This window comes from Aethalodelphis obliquidens, unplaced genomic scaffold (assembly GCF_003676395.1).
Source record: "Aethalodelphis obliquidens isolate GAN/ISIS:26980383/991018 unplaced genomic scaffold, ASM367639v1 scaffold48, whole genome shotgun sequence".
NCBI lineage: Eukaryota > Metazoa > Chordata > Mammalia > Artiodactyla > Delphinidae > Aethalodelphis > Aethalodelphis obliquidens.
In genome coordinates this window covers 2,946,083-2,967,683 of record NW_020837992.1, presented here as the reverse complement: position 1 = coordinate 2,967,683, position 21,601 = coordinate 2,946,083, and the positions used below count along the sequence as shown (strand labels likewise).

General features: G+C 45.3%; 1 protein-coding gene across 1 annotated transcript; it reads left to right on the top strand.

Moving 5' to 3' along the window:
• The first annotated feature begins 16,410 nt into the window (after nucleotides 1-16,410).
• On the top strand, nucleotides 16,411-21,601 carry AVPR1B (arginine vasopressin receptor 1B). The gene is made up of 2 exons (XM_027082633.1): nucleotides 16,411-17,526; nucleotides 21,291-21,601. Exons 1-2 carry the CDS (start codon nucleotides 16,584-16,586, stop codon nucleotides 21,599-21,601), a joined length of 1,254 nt encoding a protein of 417 aa, XP_026938434.1. The 5' UTR covers nucleotides 16,411-16,583.

The window sequence follows — 21,601 nt, the reverse complement described above, 5'->3', positions numbered from 1 at the left end:
CGCCTCGCTTCTCACAATGACCCAGCTACCGTGGCCTTGTGGGGATGAGGTCCTAAGGTTACCAGATCTGAGTGTTTTTCATGAAAACTTCATAATCTGGATTTTTAGGTGAAATCATCTGATTTTTTTAGAATATTGGCAACCAATTCAAAGTTTTAAAACATGCTCCTCTAAACAAACAAAACATGTCAGGGACAGATTCAGTCAGTCAGTCAGTCAGTTAGTTTGCAACTTCTGTTATATATATTTTTATATTTATATTTGGCCCTGCCGTGCAGCTTGTGGGAACTTAGTTCCCTGACCAGGGATCGAACCCACACCCCCTGCAGTGGAAGCTCAGAGTCCTAACCACTGGACCGCTAGGGAAGTCCCTGCTTTATATTTTTGAAGGATCCCATGATGAAATCTTTTAGAAAATGTTGGTTTAAAAAAATTAAATAGGCAGAAACAAATCAAGATAGTGCTTGGGCCTCTGCTGGCATAAATGGAATCAGTTCTTTCCACACTATTTCATACTTTTTATGTGTTTGTCATCTATAGCCTTCCAACTTTCAAAAGGAATTGGTGACTGCCCGCAATTAAAAAAAAAAAAACCACACACACATCTGTGACGCAGGTTGACATGTGGCATCTGTCCCTCCTTTTCAGCACCGCCAGCTCTTATCTCACTCTAGGCTACAGCCAACACCTCTGAACAAATCTCCCATCTCCAGTTTCCCAATTAAGTCCATCCCGTGCACTGCTGCCAGAAGCATCTTTCTAAAACACACAGTGATTGTATCAGCTTCCTGCTTTTTTATCATTTCCACCTAGATTGTAAGCTGCCTAAAAATATAAACTATACTCCTTTATATTTCCTATGTTGTAGTGATTCTCAAACTTTGGTGGGGAACTTATTTAAAATGTGACTCCCTGATTCTTACTACCAAAGATGGATCTGGTAGGACTAGGGTGAGGTCAGGAACCTGCCTTTTGTTTCCAAACAAGCACCCCCAGGAGACTGTGGTGCTGGGGGTCTATAGACTAAAAATTGAGAAGCGTTCTCTTTTAGATCTGGTAGGGACCTAATAAATGGATAAAAATTGAGTTTAGTTCTTCTTAAATCAATGCACCTATATTTCATCTTCCCTGAAAAGATTTTAGTTCCCCATTTCCTTCACCCCAGCCTCTGGTAGAATGTCATTGATTAGTTTCTTACTGAAGTGATTTTTTTAAATATTCAGAGGAGAAAAGAGGAGGAAGGTGCTTATAAATGGCTTTCACTTCACACCCGGCGGATCATCAAGGTGATGGTTTGGAGGCAAATGGTCCTGTCAGTGGTGGCTGTGTACAACCCAGGTGTTCAGGTCACTGAAAAAAAGTCTTTTCCATCTCTGCCTGCCCACACTATCATTTACCCCTCCACAGCGGACTGCCAAAAGAAGCTATGGCTAATGGAAATATATTTTAAGCCCTAATTTCCAAACTTTATGCTCACTTTCTAAAAAGAGAAAGGGAGCCAGGGCCAGGAGGAGTAGCAGAGAACAGCAGCAGGGGTAAAAAGTAATACGACATGCGCTTCATTGACCACTTACTGTGTGCTAAGCTCCGCCAGGCACCTCCCACAGGCAATCACTGATCTTCACAATAACCTGCAAGTAGGTATTAAGCGTCCCCATTTGGCAGATAAGGAAACTGTTTGCCTTCTTCCTGTGACATCACCATGACTCAAGCAAGGGCAGCTGGGAAAAATACAGGGCATGAAAAGATCACCACATATTCCAGAGTCAACCCCTGGGCACTTTTGTAATGAAGCTTCAGAAAGGGAAAGGGCCTAAGGTGGGGGAAGGAAAACTCAGTCTAAAGGCTCTTCCTAAAGGCATAGGAAATGACCCTTCCAATCCCAAGTGCTCATGGGCTGACCTTACCTTACCCCCAAACAGGCCTTGAAGTGCTTGGGGACTCTGTGATCTGTTCAGCTCATTACCAGCCAAAGATAAGTTATTAAAGGTAATTGACACTTTCTTGGGCATAAATTCCATTTAATTGATCAATATTACATATCTCAAAAACAAAACCAAAACAAAACAAAACCCAGAAAACAACTCTCGCTCAGACCACCCATCAGCAATATCATTGTAATCCCAGGCTTGAAATCTCTGCTGGTCTCAGGTGTCCTCCTCACCTGTGCTTCTGAGCTGTAGTCCTTCTGGCCATCTGGGGAGGTTCCCTGTCTGTGGTTCCCCATGTTCACCGAGTGGCTCCCAGGCCCCTGGTTTGGCATCTCCCCCCATCCCCCACTCCCTCCACCTCTCAGCCCTTCCCCCTCCCCCAAGGCTCTCCTGTCACAGGACTGACCCACTTGGCCTGCATGACAGGGATGTGGCTCCTGCCTCTAGGTAGATGTGCTCACTTCTCTGCCCGCCTCCATAGTCACTCTACTGAGTGCCTGCCTCAGTGTTAGGATCTGTTATAAGGTCCCCAGCCAGAGTGACCTCTGCTCTGGGTCCTCCAGCACATCTGGTGGCAGGGCTCTTCCAGTTCGTAAGCATTCCTCTCCTGAGCATCCCAGCCCTGCTGGCTTCTGGGCTCACCACGCTTTGCTGCTCTGAGTGTCTCGCACACACTGACTCTCATCTTTTCCTCTTTTGATGAGTTCCTTTTCCATCTGGGTGAATGTCTGGGAGGTTGAGAGAGGGTCATCGATCCCCAGCATCTCAGGGTCTAAGCCTTGTGAACAGCCATCAACCCCAATGGGTCTAGTCACGAATGCTCCATGAAGGCCTGAAGCAAATACAGCCTCCTGCCTACCGATTCATACCCAGCCCACGAGGCCCAAATCTGTAATGAGTACTACAGTGGAGTCCTTTGCTACATATATTTTTTGAATCACACTGCCAGCACAGAGTCTGTATTTTCTGAACCCTGAATTAGAAGGCACGATCTAAGATAAGTTTTGCAAGAAATGGAATATGTCTCAGAAAGCCTGGGACATGTGGCCATCAGTTAATTAAGACACGTGAGACATCTCTGCATCAAGTGATACACTTACAACTTTATTAGGGAGGCATGGAAAATTGAGCATTTCCAAGTTCCAAACAAGACCAAGTTCACCTGCCCTGAGACTGGGCAGGAGAAACTTCCCTGCTGTTCGAAGCTGTGGAGGGGTGGAGCCTTGGAGGCTGGCGGGATTCAGGTAAGTCTAGAGGGGCAGACAGCATTTTTCAGCTGAGAGGAAAAACAAAGCCAAGGTGTGGGGACAGAGGCAGCAGTGTGGATGGGAGGGGAGAGCAGCCTGGCCAGAGCAGAAGATTCATGGACGATGGTGGGAGAGGCCAGGCTTAAGAAATTTGATTTGATGTACTAAGCAGGAAACCGTGTGGCTACATGCACAGGCAAGAGCCGTAAACGGTGTTATGGGATAAATCAGCAGGCAGTAGAAAAAGTGGGATCATTTGAAGGGAGTTTGGAGTCCAGGAGCCCAGATTGGGGTACACGCTTTTGTAGCAGCGAGTCACCTGCTCCTCAGGATCTAGAGGAGATCATCTGAGGCCCCGCCCCACCCACTGCATGAGGTTCACAAGCCCTTGCTTACTCCTAGTCACCTTGGGCTCCATCGTCTAGCTCTGCTAAGTGCTCATTCTGCGTCTTGCAGGTTTCTCCTTCCTCTCTGCCTCAACATTGACCAAAATGTAGGGTGCAACCTCTTCTCAGTCCCCTCCCCATCCCCTCAAATGTCCTCATATGAGGCAGCTATGTGTAGGGGAACGAAGGGGGCATGGGGAGGACAGGCGTACAGCAGAAAAGCAGAGAGCTAAAAGGAGACTTCCCTGTTCTGAAAAAAGCCCACGTGCCATTTCTGCCGACTCAGCACGAGCCGTCAACTTCAATATCCACCTTCTCTCCCTCCTCCTCCTCTCTCCTTTCTTTACTTTCCAAATCCTGGCTTATTTTTTTATGCTAGTGGTTTAACCATCTCTTCCTTGCTGCCTTCCAAATCATGTCATCAATGTCTTACCTCTGTCGCCCTGCGGTTTGTTAAGTCTTTCCCTAAGCCAAGGCAAATTCTGTGTGAGAGACTCCGGGGCCAGTTTTATGAATTACAATTTTCCTTGGAGCCCCACTCCCAACCTGACCTTCCCTTCACCCCCCAGGGCAGCCCCTGGGGCACCTTTGAGGAACTTCCAGGCTCCACTTTGAAGCCAGTGTTGAGAGTCCTTCCATATTTAAAGCTCCTGAGTCTACGATTCCTGAATTTCAATTCTGTGTGACTGGAAAAAAGAGGTAGAAATGCAAAGTTGAGAAGAGGGTTGGCTTAGAGCAGTGATTTTCACAAGTTCTACTCTCGGAATCCCTTTATACTCCTTATGAGGACTCCAAAGAGCTTTTGTTTTTGTCCCTTGTCTCAATTTTTATGTCCTGGTGATCTTGTCCTAGTGATTAGCTCTTCTGAACATCACTATCCTTCTCCTTAAAAAATAGGACTGAAATACCCATCTGAAAGGACTATGGTGAGAATTAAATGAGATAATGTAAGGTAATTTTTCAACTCCTAAGGGTATGTAAATATCAGCTGTTACTAGTATTATTGTTTGTATAAGTAGATAATGGGGATAACGTGACCTCTTCCAAGTACATAAGAACAGCATATTTGAGCAGAAAGATTGAGTTCTGGAGTCTTTTCTGGAAAAGATCTGGAATCCTGTTCCCTCACTTACTGGCTGTGTGGGTAGGTCACTTAACCTCTCTGAATCATCTCAATTTCCTCACCATTAAGAGAGAGAGAGGGCTTTCCTGGTGGCGCAGTGGTTGAGAGTCCGCCTGCCGATGCAGGGGACACGGGTTCATGCCCCGGTCCAGGAAGATCCCACATGCCACGGAGCAGCTAGGCCCGTGAGCCATGGCCGCTGAGCCTGCGCATCCAGAGCCTGTGCTCCGCAACGGGAGAGGCCGCAAAAGTGAGAGGCCCGTGTAAAAAAAAAAAAAAAAAAAAAAAAAAAAAGAGAGAGAGAGAAAAAAGAAAAGGATAATAACATGGTGTTTATTTTCCAGGGTTGCAGTGAGAATCTGAGATAATGTATGTATAATGATGGCACCCAGGTAGATATTTAAAAACAAACAAACAAACAAACTCAAGTCTGTACATCTCGCCACATACTGGTTCACTCTAATCCACCGTCCTATGTAATCCTTTGTCTGGAGTATCTTCCTTCTTTTCATTAAACCTTCACTGTAGAAATTGACTGGCAATTCTACTTTTTTTATTGAAGTACAGTTGATTTACAATGTTGTGTTCAGGTGTACAGTCAAGTGATTTGGTTATATACACACACACACACACATATGCACACATATATTCTTTTTCAGATTCTTTTCCATTATGGGTTATTACAAGATATTGAATATAATTCCCTGTGCCATAAGTAGGCCCCTGTTGTATATTAGCAATTCCATTTTAAACTGGTCCTTAATGGCTCTACAATGACATTCCTTGAATTGAGGCAGTCAGGACACCCAATTCTGAAGGCAGAAATATGTTAGAGACCAGATGTGAATTTAGATGAACCTTGGGAAGGGCATGGACCTGGGCCAGCGTGGGAGGCATCTCACAGAACAGCTCTGCCTCTCAGGATGAGTCTCTCACCTTGTGTTCATTCCCACAACACCCTGCAGCCTGGTCCCACTGCATGATGTTCAGACATCCTCTGTGGGGCAGTTACTGATACCCACTGCTGACTGGGACTCTGGCTCAGAATCAGGCCCCATAAAACTAATCTGGCCCATGACTTTGAATTTCTTGGCCCCGTTGGCTCTGAATTTTCAGAATTAGAGCTTCTCCTTGGATTAGATGCTATTTTTCAGGTCTGTTTTAAACGTATCTCCTGAGGGGTTTAATATTTAGCCTTAACAGCTCAGCTAGGGTCAGGAATTGTGCCAGCATAGAGCCATAAAAGAGGCACGGCAGGAAATTTAGAGATCAACCCATCCAACCACCTCAGTTTACATAAGAGGAAACTGAGGCCAGGGTGATGAGGTGACTTCATCACAGGCACACTGAGTTACCAACAGCACCAGGAGGAAAATGTAGGTTTCCTGACTTTAGGTCCAATGACTTTTCCACTTCTTGCATCCATCTTTCCAACAAACATTTATTGAGCACCCACCATGTGCCAAGAGCCATGGTAAGAGCTGGGGATATTGTTATCATCAGGGATGAATAATAGATACCTTGGGGCCTCCCTGGTGGCACAGTGGTTGAGAGTCCGCCTGCCGATGCGGGGCACACGGGTTCGTGCCCCGGTCTGGGAAGAACCCACATGCCGCGGAGCGGCTGGGCCCGTGAGCCATGGCCACTGAGCCTGCGCGTCCGGAGCCTGTGCTCCACAATGGGAGAGGCCACAGCGGTGAGAGGCCCGCGTACCACAAAAAAAAAAAAAAAGAAAAAGAAAAAATTACATACTTGGTCATTTCATGCTGCCTCCATCTAAGCGTTAGCAATATAGATAAATGAGCTCCCTGCCACCCCTCCCCCATTAGTGGGGCACAGAATAGGTAAGTGTGGATGAGAAGAGAAATAAAGAGGAAGGTCTCTAACATGGGCTGTCACCTACATATCCACCCACCCAACCTGGGCAATAAAACTTGCCACGGGGATTCCTGGGCTGCTGGGCACAGCATGAGGGTGTTGGGAACATGGAGGGAGAATGTAGCAAGAAGTAAAGGAAAAGAAGAGCAGATCCCTGAAAGCCGGCCTCCCTCCTCCCACATAGCTGAATGGGGCGGGGGTGGGGGGGGTACTGGTGCGGGGGGAGGAAGTACATGGGCCTGCTAATGATGAGACTTGAGACTCTACTCTGGGGAAAGGGGGAGCACTAGAGGAGGAAGCAGGATTCAGCAGCTGTCCCCCACCTTCCCCACCTCTTGGGCTCGGCAGCTGTGCCTCTCCCCACTTCTGCCCCATCCCCGCCCCTGCCCCAGGGCCCCTCTCTCCAGGGCTCCTAGCCTCAAATGGTCAAGTCCACTAAGTTGGCTGGGGACCAGCTTACCCGGAAACTAGAGAGCTGTGCTATGCATTTATCTTTGGTGAGTCACTGCTTTCATTTCATTAAACTTCAAGGAAATTTATTAGAGTTCTGATAGCCACAATGAGCTTAAAAGAAAAACTAAGACTTTCTCACGAACTGATGATAATCAATGGAGAAAGTTTCAACCGTGCCCCAAAGGGAGTCAAAGGCAGAGTTATCTGAGCATAACAGGAACACCTCCTGTGCTAACAAGCCACGGCAGAGAGCCGAGTACCTCTGGGAGACAGCCCCAGCAATAGGGACACTATCTAGCACTAACTCTGCCTCTTCTCCCTTGGAGCTGAGGTCTGCCCTGGGGCCAGGATTGCGGAACAGGCATATTGTATAAAGGGCCCCCAATCTTTAGCCGCCTGCTATGTTTCTGGCTGCCTGGATGCCTGGGCACTGGGTTCCCCTACCTGCCACAGGTTCAGGGGGATGTGGTCTGAGAGGTACCCAAAGATACTGCACACAGGTAACTGGACCCTGGCCTAGTGGGGCTGTGGGAATTCTCAGCAGCATTAGAGTCACTTCTTTGATCTACTCTCCAGAAAACCTCTATTCAAAGGCAAATTAGATACTATACAAATTATTATACTAGTCTCTCTACTTCTGTGAATATTTTTAAATGTCTACAATAACGTTGAGAAATAAAACAACGTTACCTGGTGGGGATAACTCATTTATTCGTTTGTGCTCATTAAATTCTGAAGTAATATTCAACAAAAGCTAATTGACTTTCCACTAGGGGTCAAGCACTGAGTTGGCTTTATCAGCTTCAGTGCTGAAACTTTTGCCTTATGGCAGTGGATCAGACTGTCTGTGGGTGAGGCCTGGGCATTTTACAATTTGTTCAGGCGATTCACATGTGCAGCCAGGGTGGAGGACCACTGTCCTGAGGGATCGATGGAGAAAAGAACACGTGGACAGATTTGGATCCTGGTCAGGCTCTCACCTTTGATATCTATGTGGTGTTGAGAACCTCACTTTCATCTTTGGCTTTCGGGCTGGACTTTCTTCTGGAAAAGGAGAGAATGGGACTTGATGGTCTCTGAGATCCTTTCCATCACTCCTCAGCCTCTTGGTCGAATCAAAGTACAAGTCCATTTCAACTCCAACATTCTAGGACTTTTCAAGATATTTTGTGGTGAGAGGAACTGGAGACTTTTGGAGAATCCCTGAGATCAACACTGGTTCAGCTGACCCTCCCATTCTCTACATCAACTTCTTTTACCCATTGGCTTTCCAGCAGTCTCAGGGTTAAACCAACTTAACAGAAGACAGTGGCAACACCAAGGCTATAAAAGATGCATTAGTCCCCATAATGGCCCATCTTCCCCAGACTGCTTCCTCCATCAAGACCTTTATGGGACACTGAATCAAGGGTTACTCACGGAAACAGAAAGGCCAGCACCTGGTGGATGACAAGTGTGACGACAAGTAACCAGGCATCTCTCTGAAGTGTCAGCTCTGGCAAGTAACTCAACACTCTGAGAGGGTTCTGAGTCCCAATCAAGAAGAAGCCTCTGCAGGCTAGGCACCCAGAGGCTAAGGAGAAAAATGCCCTTATCTACTTCCTCTTTTTTCTTTTTTTTAATTTTTATTTTCTGGGGATTTTTAAAAAATTTTATTTATTTTAATTTATTTATTTTTGGCTGCGTTGGATCTTCGTTGCTGCGCTCGGGCTTTCTCTAGTTGCAGTGAGTAGGGGCTATTCTTTGTTACGGCGCGCAGACTTCTCATTGTGGTGGCTTCTCTTGTTGCAGAGCACGGGCTCTAGGTGCATGGGCTTCAGTAGTTGTGGCACGTGGGCTTCAGTAGTTGTGGCTCGTGGGCTCTAGAGCGCAGGCTCAGTAGTTGTGGCGCATGGGCTTAGTTGCTCCGCAGCATGTGGGATCTTCCTGGACCAGGGCTCGAACCCGTGTCCCATGAATTGGCAGGCGGATTCTTAACCACTGCACCACCAGGGAAGCCCCCTTATGTACTTTCTTCTGCCGAGGTCATGGTGTGGCACAAGAAGGACACATAGTCCCCATTCTTCACTGGCCAATAATAATGGGGGAAGGATTTTGAGTTCACCCTTTTGGCCAAAATGGAAGATTGTTAAGAGAAGAGTTATTGATAAACATGTAAATAAATTTTATTTTTCACACTAGGTCTATTCCTGAAAACACTGTGCTCAAGCTGAACATATGAAAACAGAGCACTTCTTTCTTCTTTAATTGAAGTGGCATCTAACAATTTCAATTTTTATTTCTCTGCATCTTAGTCTACTCGTTAGTAATGTAGAAACCAACATTCAAATCCATGGAAGCAAATCCTTTCTAAAGGATTAGATTAAATTACTTGAGGATGAATCACGTCTTTCTTAAAGTTTTAAGTATTTTGGCTAAAGGCTTTACCAATCTTTATTACTGCATAAAGATTCAACTTTCAGTTCATACAGTCGGTCTCAGATGGAGACACACAAGTTACTATTCCCATTACTCTATTGAGAAGATGGGGGTACAGGAAATATGCATGTGAGCAGTGGGTCTCTGTTGAAAGGGCACCATATGCTCAAAGGGAAGGTCAATAAATAATGCTTAAAATGAAAACTAAGAAGTAATAGTATATGTTTGTTATTTAGAAATATGGATGTTAATAGCAAATAAATACTAAATGAGTTAAGAATGGTTGTCTCTGTCAAGAAATACCACAAATCACGTAAAAAGATCAATGACAAAGTGAAAAAAAAAAGCAAGTTAAATGTCAGACAAAAGTTAATTACCAAAGTATATAAAGTTTCTAAGGGAGAGAATTAAAAGGTCAACAAAAATTGGTGAGACATATCAATAATTATTAGAAAAAGAAATATGAATGGCTCTTAACATTAAGATGTTCAACCTCACTCATAATAAAAAACAGGCAAATTAAAACTATGCTGAGAATATTATTTTTAACTTAGATTGGCAAAAATCCAAAATTTAAGAATACACTGCTGTTAAGACTATGGGGAAACAGGCTCTCTCATACTTTACAATAGGAATGAAAGTTGGTTCAATCCCTACAGAGGAGAATTTGGCAATATATAGCAAACTTGTTTGTGCAAATACTTTAATACCCAGCAATCTAATTTCTAGTCATCTACTGAATATGGGAAAATATATATATAAGTCAATTTATTGCAGCACTATTTTTAACAGCAAGACTGGATACAAGCAAAATGCCCATCAAAGAGGATTGGAGGAATAAACTATGGTACTTCTACAAACCGAGTACTAAGCAACTGCAAAAAGAAAAGAGGAATATCTCTGTAGTCTCCTATGAAGAAATCTTCAGGATATGTTAAGTGAAAATAAAATCAAGTGGAGAAAAATGTGTTCAGTATGATACTTATATAAAAAAATGCCTTGTCACACCTGAAAGTAAGAGAGCTATCAAAGAAAACTAAGGTTTTGTCAAAAGGACTCAAGACAAAATGATTCAGCAGTTCCTTAAAAAGTCAGAGTTACCAAATACGACCCAGCAATTCCATTTCTAGGTGTATACCCCAGAGAACTGACAACATATGTCCACACAAAAACTTATACATGAATGTTCATAGCATTATTATTCATAGTAGCCAAAAAGAGGAAACAAACTAAATGCCCATAGGCTGATGAATGGGTAAATAAAATGTGGTATATTCATACAATGGAATATTATTCAGTCATAAAAAGGAATAAAGTAATGATACATACAAGGTTCGTGGATGAACCTTGAAAACATTATGCTAAGAGAGAGAAGCCAGACACAAAGGCCACATATTGTATGATTTCATTTATCTAAAATGTTCAGAATGGGAAAATCCATAGAGATAGAAAGCAAATAGTGGTTGCTGGGGGCTGAGAGGGAAGAGGAATGGGGAGTGACTGCTGATAGGTATGGGGTTTCTTTTGGGGGTGATGAAAATCTTCTGGAATTAGATGTTGATGAAGGTTGCACAACAATTTTACTATACTAAAAACCACTGAACTGTACACTAATTCAAAAAGATAGATGCACCCCAACATTCATAGCAGCATTATTTACAATTGCCAAAGTATGGAAGCAACCTGTGTCTACATATATATAATGCAATACTACTCAGCCATAAAAAAAGAATGAACTCCTGCCATTTGCAGCAACATGGATGGACTTGGAGGGCACTAGGGTAAGCCAAGTAAGTCAGAGAAAGACAAACACTGTGTGATACCACTTATATGTGGAATCTAAAAAAATACAACAAACTAGTGAATAAAACAAAAAAGAAGCAGACTCACAGATATAGAGAACAAACTAGTGGTTACCAGTGGGGAGAGGGAAGGGGGCAGGGGAAGTATAGGGGTAGGGTGAAAAGGGGGTTTATTATGGAATTATATGAAATCATGCGTGTGAAACTTTTGAAAATTGTAAAGCACTATAGAATTTAAAGAATCTTTCATTCAATAAAAAAGGTGCATTTTATGGTATGTGAATTATATCTCAATTAAAAGATATGTACATTAAAATGATTAATATTTATTGCCAAATGAACAACACAAATACAAACGGACTCAGGTGCCAACTTAAATAAGCTCCCACTGACGAAAAATGGGACAATCTGAGCATCAAAATAATAACTCTAAGTGATTGCAACACACTAAATATATTTAAATCGATGATTTGAAGAATTCCAGGGAACCAATTCATTATTTGAAAACTATTAATAATGGAACAGTACTAAGCATTAATTTCGTCTTTTCTGTGCAAACTGTACCTCAGGGTGACCAGTTGATGAAGAGAAGATTCTCTTTATAGGATTATTTAAATAAGCAATGAAGGAATGATAGAATTAGAATATAATAATTTTGCAATCCTGATGAATTAATAGATCCATGCAATGGATCTACTACTGGCTGCTGACATCACAAAAAGATAGACAATCAGACATTCTTTATCCCTTATGGAAGCATCCAATAATACCTATGAAGTACTCTTGCTAAAAAAAAAAATCTAACCAGAATCTTATCAGTCCTCAGTAAACAGAGGAATTTATTAAACAACTTCACAGAGATGCAAAGGTCAAAATATAGATTGTGGGAAACTACAGGATAAAATAACAAAAACAAAATTACAGGGAACAAAGGAAACAAAAAGATGAAAATGGAATCTATAAAAAAACAGACTTAAGAGACACATTAACTGGTGCCAACGTATGAACCTTTTTTGAATCTGGATTCAAACTGTTAAAAAATTTTAAGGCATTCAACCATTTTTTATTAGACAATCAAGGAACTGTGAAAGCTGATCAATATTTGATAATGTTAGTGAATTATTCATAGTCTGGGGATTATATTATAGTTATATTTAAGAATCCTATTTCTTTAGAAATACATCTGAAGTATTTACTGATGAAATGATATGATGTCTGACATTTGCATCAAGACAATTTTGGGGTGGAGGGGAAGTGAATGAAGAGGTAGATAAAATAAAATTGGCTATCTATTGATAATTGTTAAAGCTAAGTGATGGAAACATGGGGTTTCCTTATGCTATTCTCTCTACTTTTGTATATGATTAACATTTTCTTTAATAAAAAATTTTAATGGAAGAAAATTATTACCTCTAGGGATTTGAAAATTATTACCTCTAGGGGTAGTATCAAAACTCCAGTATAGAATAATGTGACTCTTTATACTATGTGCATGTAAAAACTAAGTAGATTTTAAAAATTAAAAAGTGAAGAAGATCTACCACAAATATAATACTTAATGGTGAAACTTTAGAAGCCCTTTCACTAAAGTCAGAAATCAATGTTGCCTGCCCTTCAACACTGTAGTGGAGTCTTAGCTATCACACTCAGACAAGAAAAAGAAATAAGAGCAAAATAGATTCAGAATAAAAGACAAAAATTGATTGTTGTTTGCAGACAATATTATACGCATAGGTAGTCCCAAATAATTTACTAATATGAGCGTGCAGCAAGACTGCTGAATTTAAGATCAAGTTACAAAAATCAATGTTGTTCCCAAATACTGGCAATAACTAATTAGTTATTAGAAAATGTGACGGAACAACATTCTACGTATAATGACAACAGAAATTGTTAGGTATGTGGGAATAAATCTATCAAAAGTTTGGAAAACATTTATGAAGAAAAGTATAAAATATTATTGAAGGACAGAAAAATAGATCTGAATAAAATCATAAATATGTCAGTTCTCCCTCAAATTATTCTCAAAATTCAATGCTTTTAACCAAAAGCTCAACAGAAATTTTTGTGGAACTAGACAAACTGATACCAAACTTCACAATTTCAAACTGGTGAAAACCATTTTGAAAATAAGAGCAAAAGGGAGGCTTATTTTTTACTATATATTAAGGTTTATTATAAAGCTTTAGTGCCTAAAACAGTGAAATATTAGAGCAGGGATAGAAAAAACAGTGGAACAGACCAGAGACCCCAGAAATAGCCCCATACATATTTTGAAACTCAATATATTATACAGCTGCCAGTGGGAAATGATGGAGTACTCAATAAATTGAGTAATTAGTTTGTCATGTGGGGAAAAAACGAAGTTAGATTCTTACCTCACAGATACACAAAAATGAATTCTGAATGGATTAAAGACCTAAATAGTGAAAAACAAATGTTAAAAGTGTTAGAAAAAAATACGGGCTATCTCTGTTCTTGAGATAGACACAAAAAGCAGAAATGATAAAAGAAAATATTGATTTCATTAAAATTTAAACTTTCTTTGTAGCAAATGACCCTATAAATAAAATTAAAAGATAAGTGACCGATTAGAGAAGATATCTGCAATGTCTCAGAATACATAAAAGATTCATATCAGAACATATAGAGTTTTCCTACAAACTGATAAGAAAAACCACCTAATAAAAAATTGTGCAGAGGATATAAACAATTCACAGAAGAGGAAATCCAAACAGTAAATAAATACATGGCAAGATACTCAAAATAATTAGTAATCAGAGATATAGAAACTAAAAGCAACATGAGATGCTATTTTATACCTATCAGATAGGTGAAAATTAAAAAGTCTGGCTGTGAGGATGATGAGAAACTCAAATGCACCTGGGGGGAGGATAAATCAGTAGAACAAATTTAGAGATAAAATATTTAAGATTTAAGATATGGTCCTATCTAATTGAAAATTCATACATTGTATGACACAACAATATTGATATCAAGCATATACTTCTCTATGTATACCTGAAATTCTCACACACAAACACAAAGACACATATATAAGAATGTTCATTGCAGCATTCAAAAATAAATAGCAAAAAAGAAAGAAAAAAAAACCCGCTGGAAATAACCTAAACTATAAAAATAGGACACTGAATAAATAAAATGTTTTATATTCACATACTCGAATGTGAATGAACTAGACCTATATATTATCATGGACTGATCTCAAAAATAAAGTAGAATTTAAAAAGCAAGTTCCAGAATGGTATATGTAGTATGATATCATTTATGTAACATTTTAAAACATATGTTTAAATATATATAATTTTAAATGAATACATCAAGAAACGACAGCCCTTTTGAGTTTTGCCGTCAAGGGGAAGAGATTGTAACAGCTGGAGCTCGGGGTCCAGTGACTGACATGGGTTATATATATGTTTTTTAAATGCACGGCAGTAGAGTTTGTTTGCCTGCCGATGGGAGTGATCCAGTAGAGACTTAAAATAATTACTCATAAAGAGCAAAATCCTTGAGAAGTTGGGGCTTGGGCTGCAGAGCACAAGAGGAGGATGCTAGGGTATTTTAGGTGAGAAATGGTGAGTGTTTGAACTGTGGAGTGGGATGAAGTGGAGATGAATGTGTGGGCTGTTCAGGACAGAGACTCTTCAAAAAAGTGATGTTAATTGGGTGTGTGGGTGGGTGGATGACACTGTAAATGGGGGTCTGGTTTGATTATAAGGCAAGACAAGGGGACCTCTGGTACGATGATGGGTCGCGGCCTTTCTGAGGGTGGTAGACGATGCTATTGTCACTCCTAAGGAACTTCTAATCTGCTCTGGAGAGTCCCAACAATCCTCCTCCTATATGTACTAAAAACAAAGTGAATTCCACAACGACTACCACGCACGACTTTCTCCGCTGAGTTTAAAGCTTCCTCTGGGCCCTGGGGGTCTATTTTTACTGCTCCAGTGCCTCTCACACACTGGCTGTTAGTCAAGGCTGCTCTGGGAAAAGCACACTGCGCTGGGTCTAGTCCTGCCTCTACTGCTGTACCAGTTCTAGAGCAAGTCACGTGACGTCTGCGGCCTCAGTTTTCTACCTCACAGGGTGCTTAACTGCCTTGAGGCTACTGCTGGTGAAAGACTCCGGGGGTGGGGCTGGGGGTTAAACCTTCCCCTGAACCCCAGGACTCCAGGTCTAACTGCTCCCACCCCACCTCTCTCCCGTCACCACCACTGACCCATCTCCAAACACATCCTCGCATTTTCTTCCCCCTCTTTATGGCTCCAAGTCTCCACCAGAGTCTGTGGTCGGACGTCACCCCCAAGGGCCGAGGGCTCCGTCTGGGGCCCTGCCTCGCCCACCTGGCCACCCCTGCAGATTTTGGACCCTTCTGGGCTAACGGGGACCCAACAGAGCAGGCAGCCTTGGAGTCCCCACATAGGTGGGTCGCCACCACCCGTCCCCCGGGGTGTGCACCTGTCTTGGTAGACAGTCCGGGGGTTCCAGGTGCGAGCCAAGATGAGGTGATCTGTCTGTCTGAGGGTCCGTGGGTCCCGCCGGCTGGTGAGCGCTTGCTCGCGTCGTCCGCTTCTCTGGCTCCCTGTCGCTGGTCCACCGCCCCCTCTGTCCCTCCTCCAGGACCCTCCCCCGACACCTACCCCCACCCCTCCCCCCAGGCTCTCGGTCCTTCCTCCTGTGGGTGTCACTCCGCCCCTCCTCTGCAGGAGCCAACCGGCGCGCCGAGGGGCCGCTGCGCTCGGGCTGCGCTAGAGCATAAAACTCGCTCGGCCGAGCCGTTGCGCTCCAGCTGCCGCTGGTCGCCGCACGCCGGCCGGGGCGCGTGGGCTCGGCTGGGGCTTCCAGGCCGGCGGGCGACACCGATGGCCGGGAGCGCACCTCCAAGCAGGCTTAGGGACATCCGCTTTCCACTTCCAGAAAAGTTTGGGGAGAGTGGATTTGGGGTGGATTTGGGAGTGGTGCCAGCTCCCCCAGCCTTCTGTCCCTTCCAGAGGCCTCACCGTGCACAGCCTCATCCATTCTTCCTTTCCTGACACCTTGCCTCCCTGACCCCTCCTTCCCTTGGCTCCTGGGTTCCCCCTCCGCTCTCCGGAGTCAGCATCTTCTCCTTCCTTATCTCATTCTCCATCTTCCTCTCTATCCCCATCTTCTTAACAATTGCCATCCAGTTTCAGCCTTTTCCCTGTCATCCCCAACCTTCTCCTTTTTTCCATCTTAAAACTTCCCCTCCCCACTCCATCTCATTCAACCAACTTCTCCACTCACACTCACACTCTCCATTCATCCCTCTCCTTCCTCCCGTTCCCTCCCAGCAAACTTCCACCATGGATCCTGGGCCTCCTCAGATCACCAGCCCCGCCCCCGGGAGCACCCTCTCTGTCCCCAATGCCACCACACCCTGGCTGGGCCGGGATGAGGAGCTGGCCAAGGTGGAGATCGGCGTCCTGGCCACTGTCCTGGTGCTGGCGACAGGGGGCAACCTGACTGTGCTGCTGACAGTGGGACAGGCAGGCCGCAAGCGCTCCCGCATGCACCTGTTTGTGCTGCACCTGGCCCTGACGGACCTGGGTGTGGCGCTCTTCCAGGTGCTGCCCCAGCTGCTGTGGGACATCACCTACCGCTTCCAGGGCCCCGACCCCCTCTGCCGGGCCATCAAGTACCTGCAGGTGCTCAGCATGTTCGCCTCCACCTACATGCTGCTGGCCATGACACTTGACCGCTACCTGGCCGTTTGTCACCCCCTGTGCAGCCTCCAGCAGCCCAGCCTGTCTACCTACCCTCTCATTGCAGCTCCTTGGCTGCTGGCCGCCATCCTCAGCCTCCCTCAAGTCTTCATTTTTTCTTTACGAGAGGTGATCCAGGGCTCTGGAGTGCTGGACTGCTGGGCAGACTTCCGCTTTCCTTGGGGGCCACGGGCTTACATCACCTGGACCACCCTGGCCATCTTCATCCTGCCTGTGGCCATGCTCACGGCCTGCTACAGCCTCATCTGCCATGAAATCTGTAAGAACCTAAAAGTCAAGACCGGGGCCTGGAAGGTAGAAGGAGGGGGTTGGAGGACTTGGAACCGGCCCTCACCTCCTTCTGCCCCAGCTGCAGCCACACGGGGGCTGCCATCCCGGGTCAGCGGCACCAACACCATCTCACGGGCCAAGATCCGAACGGTGAAGATGACCTTCGTCATCGTGCTGGCCTACATCGCCTGCTGGGCACCTTTCTTCAGCGTCCAGATGTGGTCTGTGTGGGACGAGAATGCCCCTGATGAAGGCAAGTGTGTGGTCTGGTGAGGGGTGATGTGGGAGCAGGAGGTGGAAAAATGCGGAGAGGAGAGGACAAGAGTATTAGGACAGGGTCACAATGGCTCACAGGCCACATAGGTGACAAATGAGCAGTTAGGAAAGATGGCGCCTGTCCCACGTGAAAAGGGACAGCTGCAACTCCCCTCCGGCCAAAAGACGCCATGTGAGTATCTTTGATGTGAATTTCCATCTTTTAAAATTTTGGTAACTAATGTAAACGTTTTAAAATACTCTTTGGCCCTAAAAAAATATGGCCATTAGTAGATTTGGCCAAGCAACTGGTGGTTTGCTAGATGTTTGAAAGGGATTTTCAAATGATTCCATCCAGGATGGAAATTTGTGGCCCATGAACTACGTCCCTCGGCACCCTTCCCCCCTGCAACTAAATATGACGTTGAACTCCCTTTACAACAGCCACTTTCAATGAATTAGTCTTGGTGCACAACCCTGAAATTTCAAGTTCAACACTTTTGTCTTTTGTCTTGCTAGTGAGCAAGCAGAGGCTCAGAGAGGAAACATGACTTGCCCAAGGCCACACAGCAAAGTGAAAAGTAGAACCCGAGCCTGGTGCCTCCTTGTTTTTTCCCTCAATACATCCTCCTGCCCCCCCGCACCCCCATAACCCTGGCTCTGAAAGTGATGAGGAGAGGGCCCTTCCTCCTACGTGAAAAACAAAATGGGACTGTGTTCCGGTTGGCACATAGAAGGCCTTGTTCTGGTCATTTTTTGGAGTGAGGTAGATGGCAGCCTCCTAAGTTTTAGACACTGCCAGACGGTCAGGCCATTTAGGGGTGAACTTGTCCTCAGAAAGGTAGATGCGGTGTCTGGGCACCCAAAATGTTGGAGAGAGGTATTCAAAGACATCTGTTCCTGCTCCCCTAAGAAGAGTGGGGGACGAGTCTGTGAAGAGAGGTGACTGTGTCCTCTGCAGTGCATCACATCTTATGCACAGCTTGGGGTATATAATGGGTGCAGCATGTGACTGCCCTAGGGAGGCCCTGTGCACAGTTTCCTCTGGAAGCTTCCAGAGGGTTCACTGGCCAGCAGACCCTGGCTACCACTTCCTACCAGCTCTTAGGGAGTGGTCCCCCTTCCTTGTGCTTTTGTTTCTAATCTCATTTTGCTCATCCTAGCACACACTTAAGCCAACTGCTTTGCTTTTCTGGAGAGATGAAGTAAGTGGAAGGCTGTTCATGATGTCAACACAACTCTGTGAGAGAAGTGTGATGGCAGTACTGAACTCTTACGGTCCCATCATACCCCTTCTTAACCACCTTTCAGACACCAGTCTGGACCAGAGACTTTATAAATTACCCTTAAAGCAATGAGCGTATTAATCCTAACCACCTGTAGGGACCTCCCTGCTCTAGTCAAGCACAGAATAGAAGGAAGGAGGGCTTTCTAGTGCCAAGCACATTCAGGCCTTGTGCTACTTCGGGGTGACCTTCTCTACGTCTGAGTAACCTGAGACTCAGAGAGGTGAAATAACTGGTCCGAAGTGCCACTGCTTAGTAGGGGATGGAGCCAGGAATCGAATGAAGGTCTTTATGGGCCAAGCTTTAACCGTGGCATGGCTTTCTTCCCAACAATCACAGCTGAGCTGATGTCACCAGGGGTGAGAAGGCCATTCACCCCTTTATCAAGGAACCTCCAAGAAGATGGGGATCCTGCCGTTCAGCCGGTGCAGGCTTTCCTGCTCGCCTGCTGTACTCACTGTCATCATCAGCCTGTCCCAGAGACCCATGTATAGAGTGACTTACCGCTTACCAAGAGCCTCACTGAGTATGAAGTACAGGAACTAAGTATCCCTCAGAAAATGTGCTCCCTCAGAAAACTGGAAGCCCTCTGGGACCTTCGAGTCCGGCTGACATTCATTACTTTAGACTTACTTTCCAGTACACCCAGTTTTCCTCCACAGCAAACTAGCCTCCTGGCCACCTGTCCCTGAGTCTTTGGTGAGAAGCTGTCTGTATCCTTGCCCTTGGCCCTGCCCCCGACTGTCAGCTGAGCTTCCGTCAGAATGAAGTGCAGCGGCTGGCCAGGACTAGTAGTGGATCTGCCCTCGGGGGCTGAGAGGTGAAGCCTCTGCAGACTCCAGTGCTCCGGGACCATCTCCAGTCCCTGCACAGGGCCTGGCTCAGACAGGCCTAAATCAAACAGATGCTTCCCAAGTGAAGAAACTTCTGGAACCCCTAAGTCTCTGGCCGAGTCTGGGCACTACATATATATGTTGATGGAGCAGACGGGATGAATACCACCCCTTAGCTAAAGCAACTTCCCAAGTCTTCTGCAGCCCCTGGGTATTAAGTTAACTGGGGAGCAGGCCAGAGCCCAGACAAGCCTGAAGGAGGCTGTGCTTGTTGCTGAGGATGGTCTCTCCTCCACTTCCAGGTGCTCCCTCCTTGCCCTCACTTCTGTGCCCTAGACCTGCCCATCCAGGCCCAGGTGTCTTCAGCTTCCTAACTCTATGATTCAAGCCTTCTCTCAAACATTCTGACCCTGGATCTTCCCTTCTCTTGGGCTATGAGTACCGCACTGGAGAGCATACCCTCAGGAGAGGCGCATGAGGAATCTGTGTATCGGAAGATCTCATGGTGCTTTACAGAGCAGGCACTTGAGCTTTGCCCTTCAGTTTGTTGGTTGAAATGGTGGCAGGGTGCAGGATTGCTGCTTTGAAGAGGGAAGACCTAGGTTCAAGTCTACGCCATAACCCTTAAGGTTCCTTCCAGCTCTGACGTTGTATTTGGTGATTCCACCTCTAAGGTTCCTTCTAGCTTAAGCATTGTGCTCAGTGATGCTACAGCCTCCACTGAAGAGGAGGGTAACTCAGTATGCAACCCATGCCATAACTGTAGCCGTGGTGCATCTAGCAGGAGGACAGGGCCCATCCCCCAGCTTTCCTGTTGTCATGAGACGTTTCATTTCATTTTCAGAAAGAGTATTGTATCTGGAAGAAGTCTTATCAGAGTCTTTGAACTCTCACATTTTGACTTCCCGGGAGAGAAATAAGCTCCCCCACCCGCCAAGGATGGTGCATTCTTTGGATGTAATTTCTGATGACAGAGAACAAGTACTGGTCTGGAACGGGATGCCTGGATGCCCTGTACCTAGAAGGTGCACAGTTGGAGATGACATCATGGGACCTGTAGGACTGTCAGGCTCCACTGATCGCCCTACCAGGTCCCTATCACTGGCCTGGCACAGTTGATACTCACATGCAAACTGACTGAATGACAGAATGACTGGGACTGACCCCTAGGGGTCAAGGAGGACGGAATTCGGAAGGCAATGTGCACCCGTATCTATGACATAAGTGGGGATGGAGGTGTGCCTGAACCTGGCTAGAATCATGATTATTTTTCCTGAATGTTTTATAGAAGTTGCTTCATCCTAGCTCTACATCCATTAGGGGATTCAAGAGCGAGGTTTTGGAACAAAGACAGTGTCTCCTATTTGGGCTGGTCCTGTCCCGGACTATATTTGCACCTCTAAAGTCAACTCAGAGCAAGCCTCGGATCCTGTCATCACCCTGTAGTACAAAACGAACAAATCAATCAGTGAGGCAAGACTCTGGAGTCAGGAGTCCCAGGTTCATGCCCCAGCTGTATTTCTTTCTAATTACAGAGCCCCACGAGAGTCCCAGGTCCTCTCTGGGATTCAATTTCCTTCTCCGATCAGTAGGGACTGGGAATCTCTCCCAGGTCTAAAATTCTTGTGTTTCTCTCTCGGCAGATTCAACCAATGTGTCTTTCACCATCTCCATGCTTTTGGGCAACCTCAGCAGCTGCTGCAACCCCTGGATCTACATGGGCTTCAATGGCCACCTGTGGCCGCGTTCCCTCGGCCGTCTGGCCTGCTGCGGGGGGCCGGGGCCCAGGATGTGCAGGCAGCTCTCCAGCGGCAGCCCATCCAACCGCCGCGCCATGCTGCTGACCCGCTCCAGTGGCCTGCCCACCCTCAGCCAGAGGCCAGGGCCCGAAGACCCACTGAAGGATGAAGAGCAGGTGGACAGGGACACCGTCACCGAGACCAGCATCTTTTAG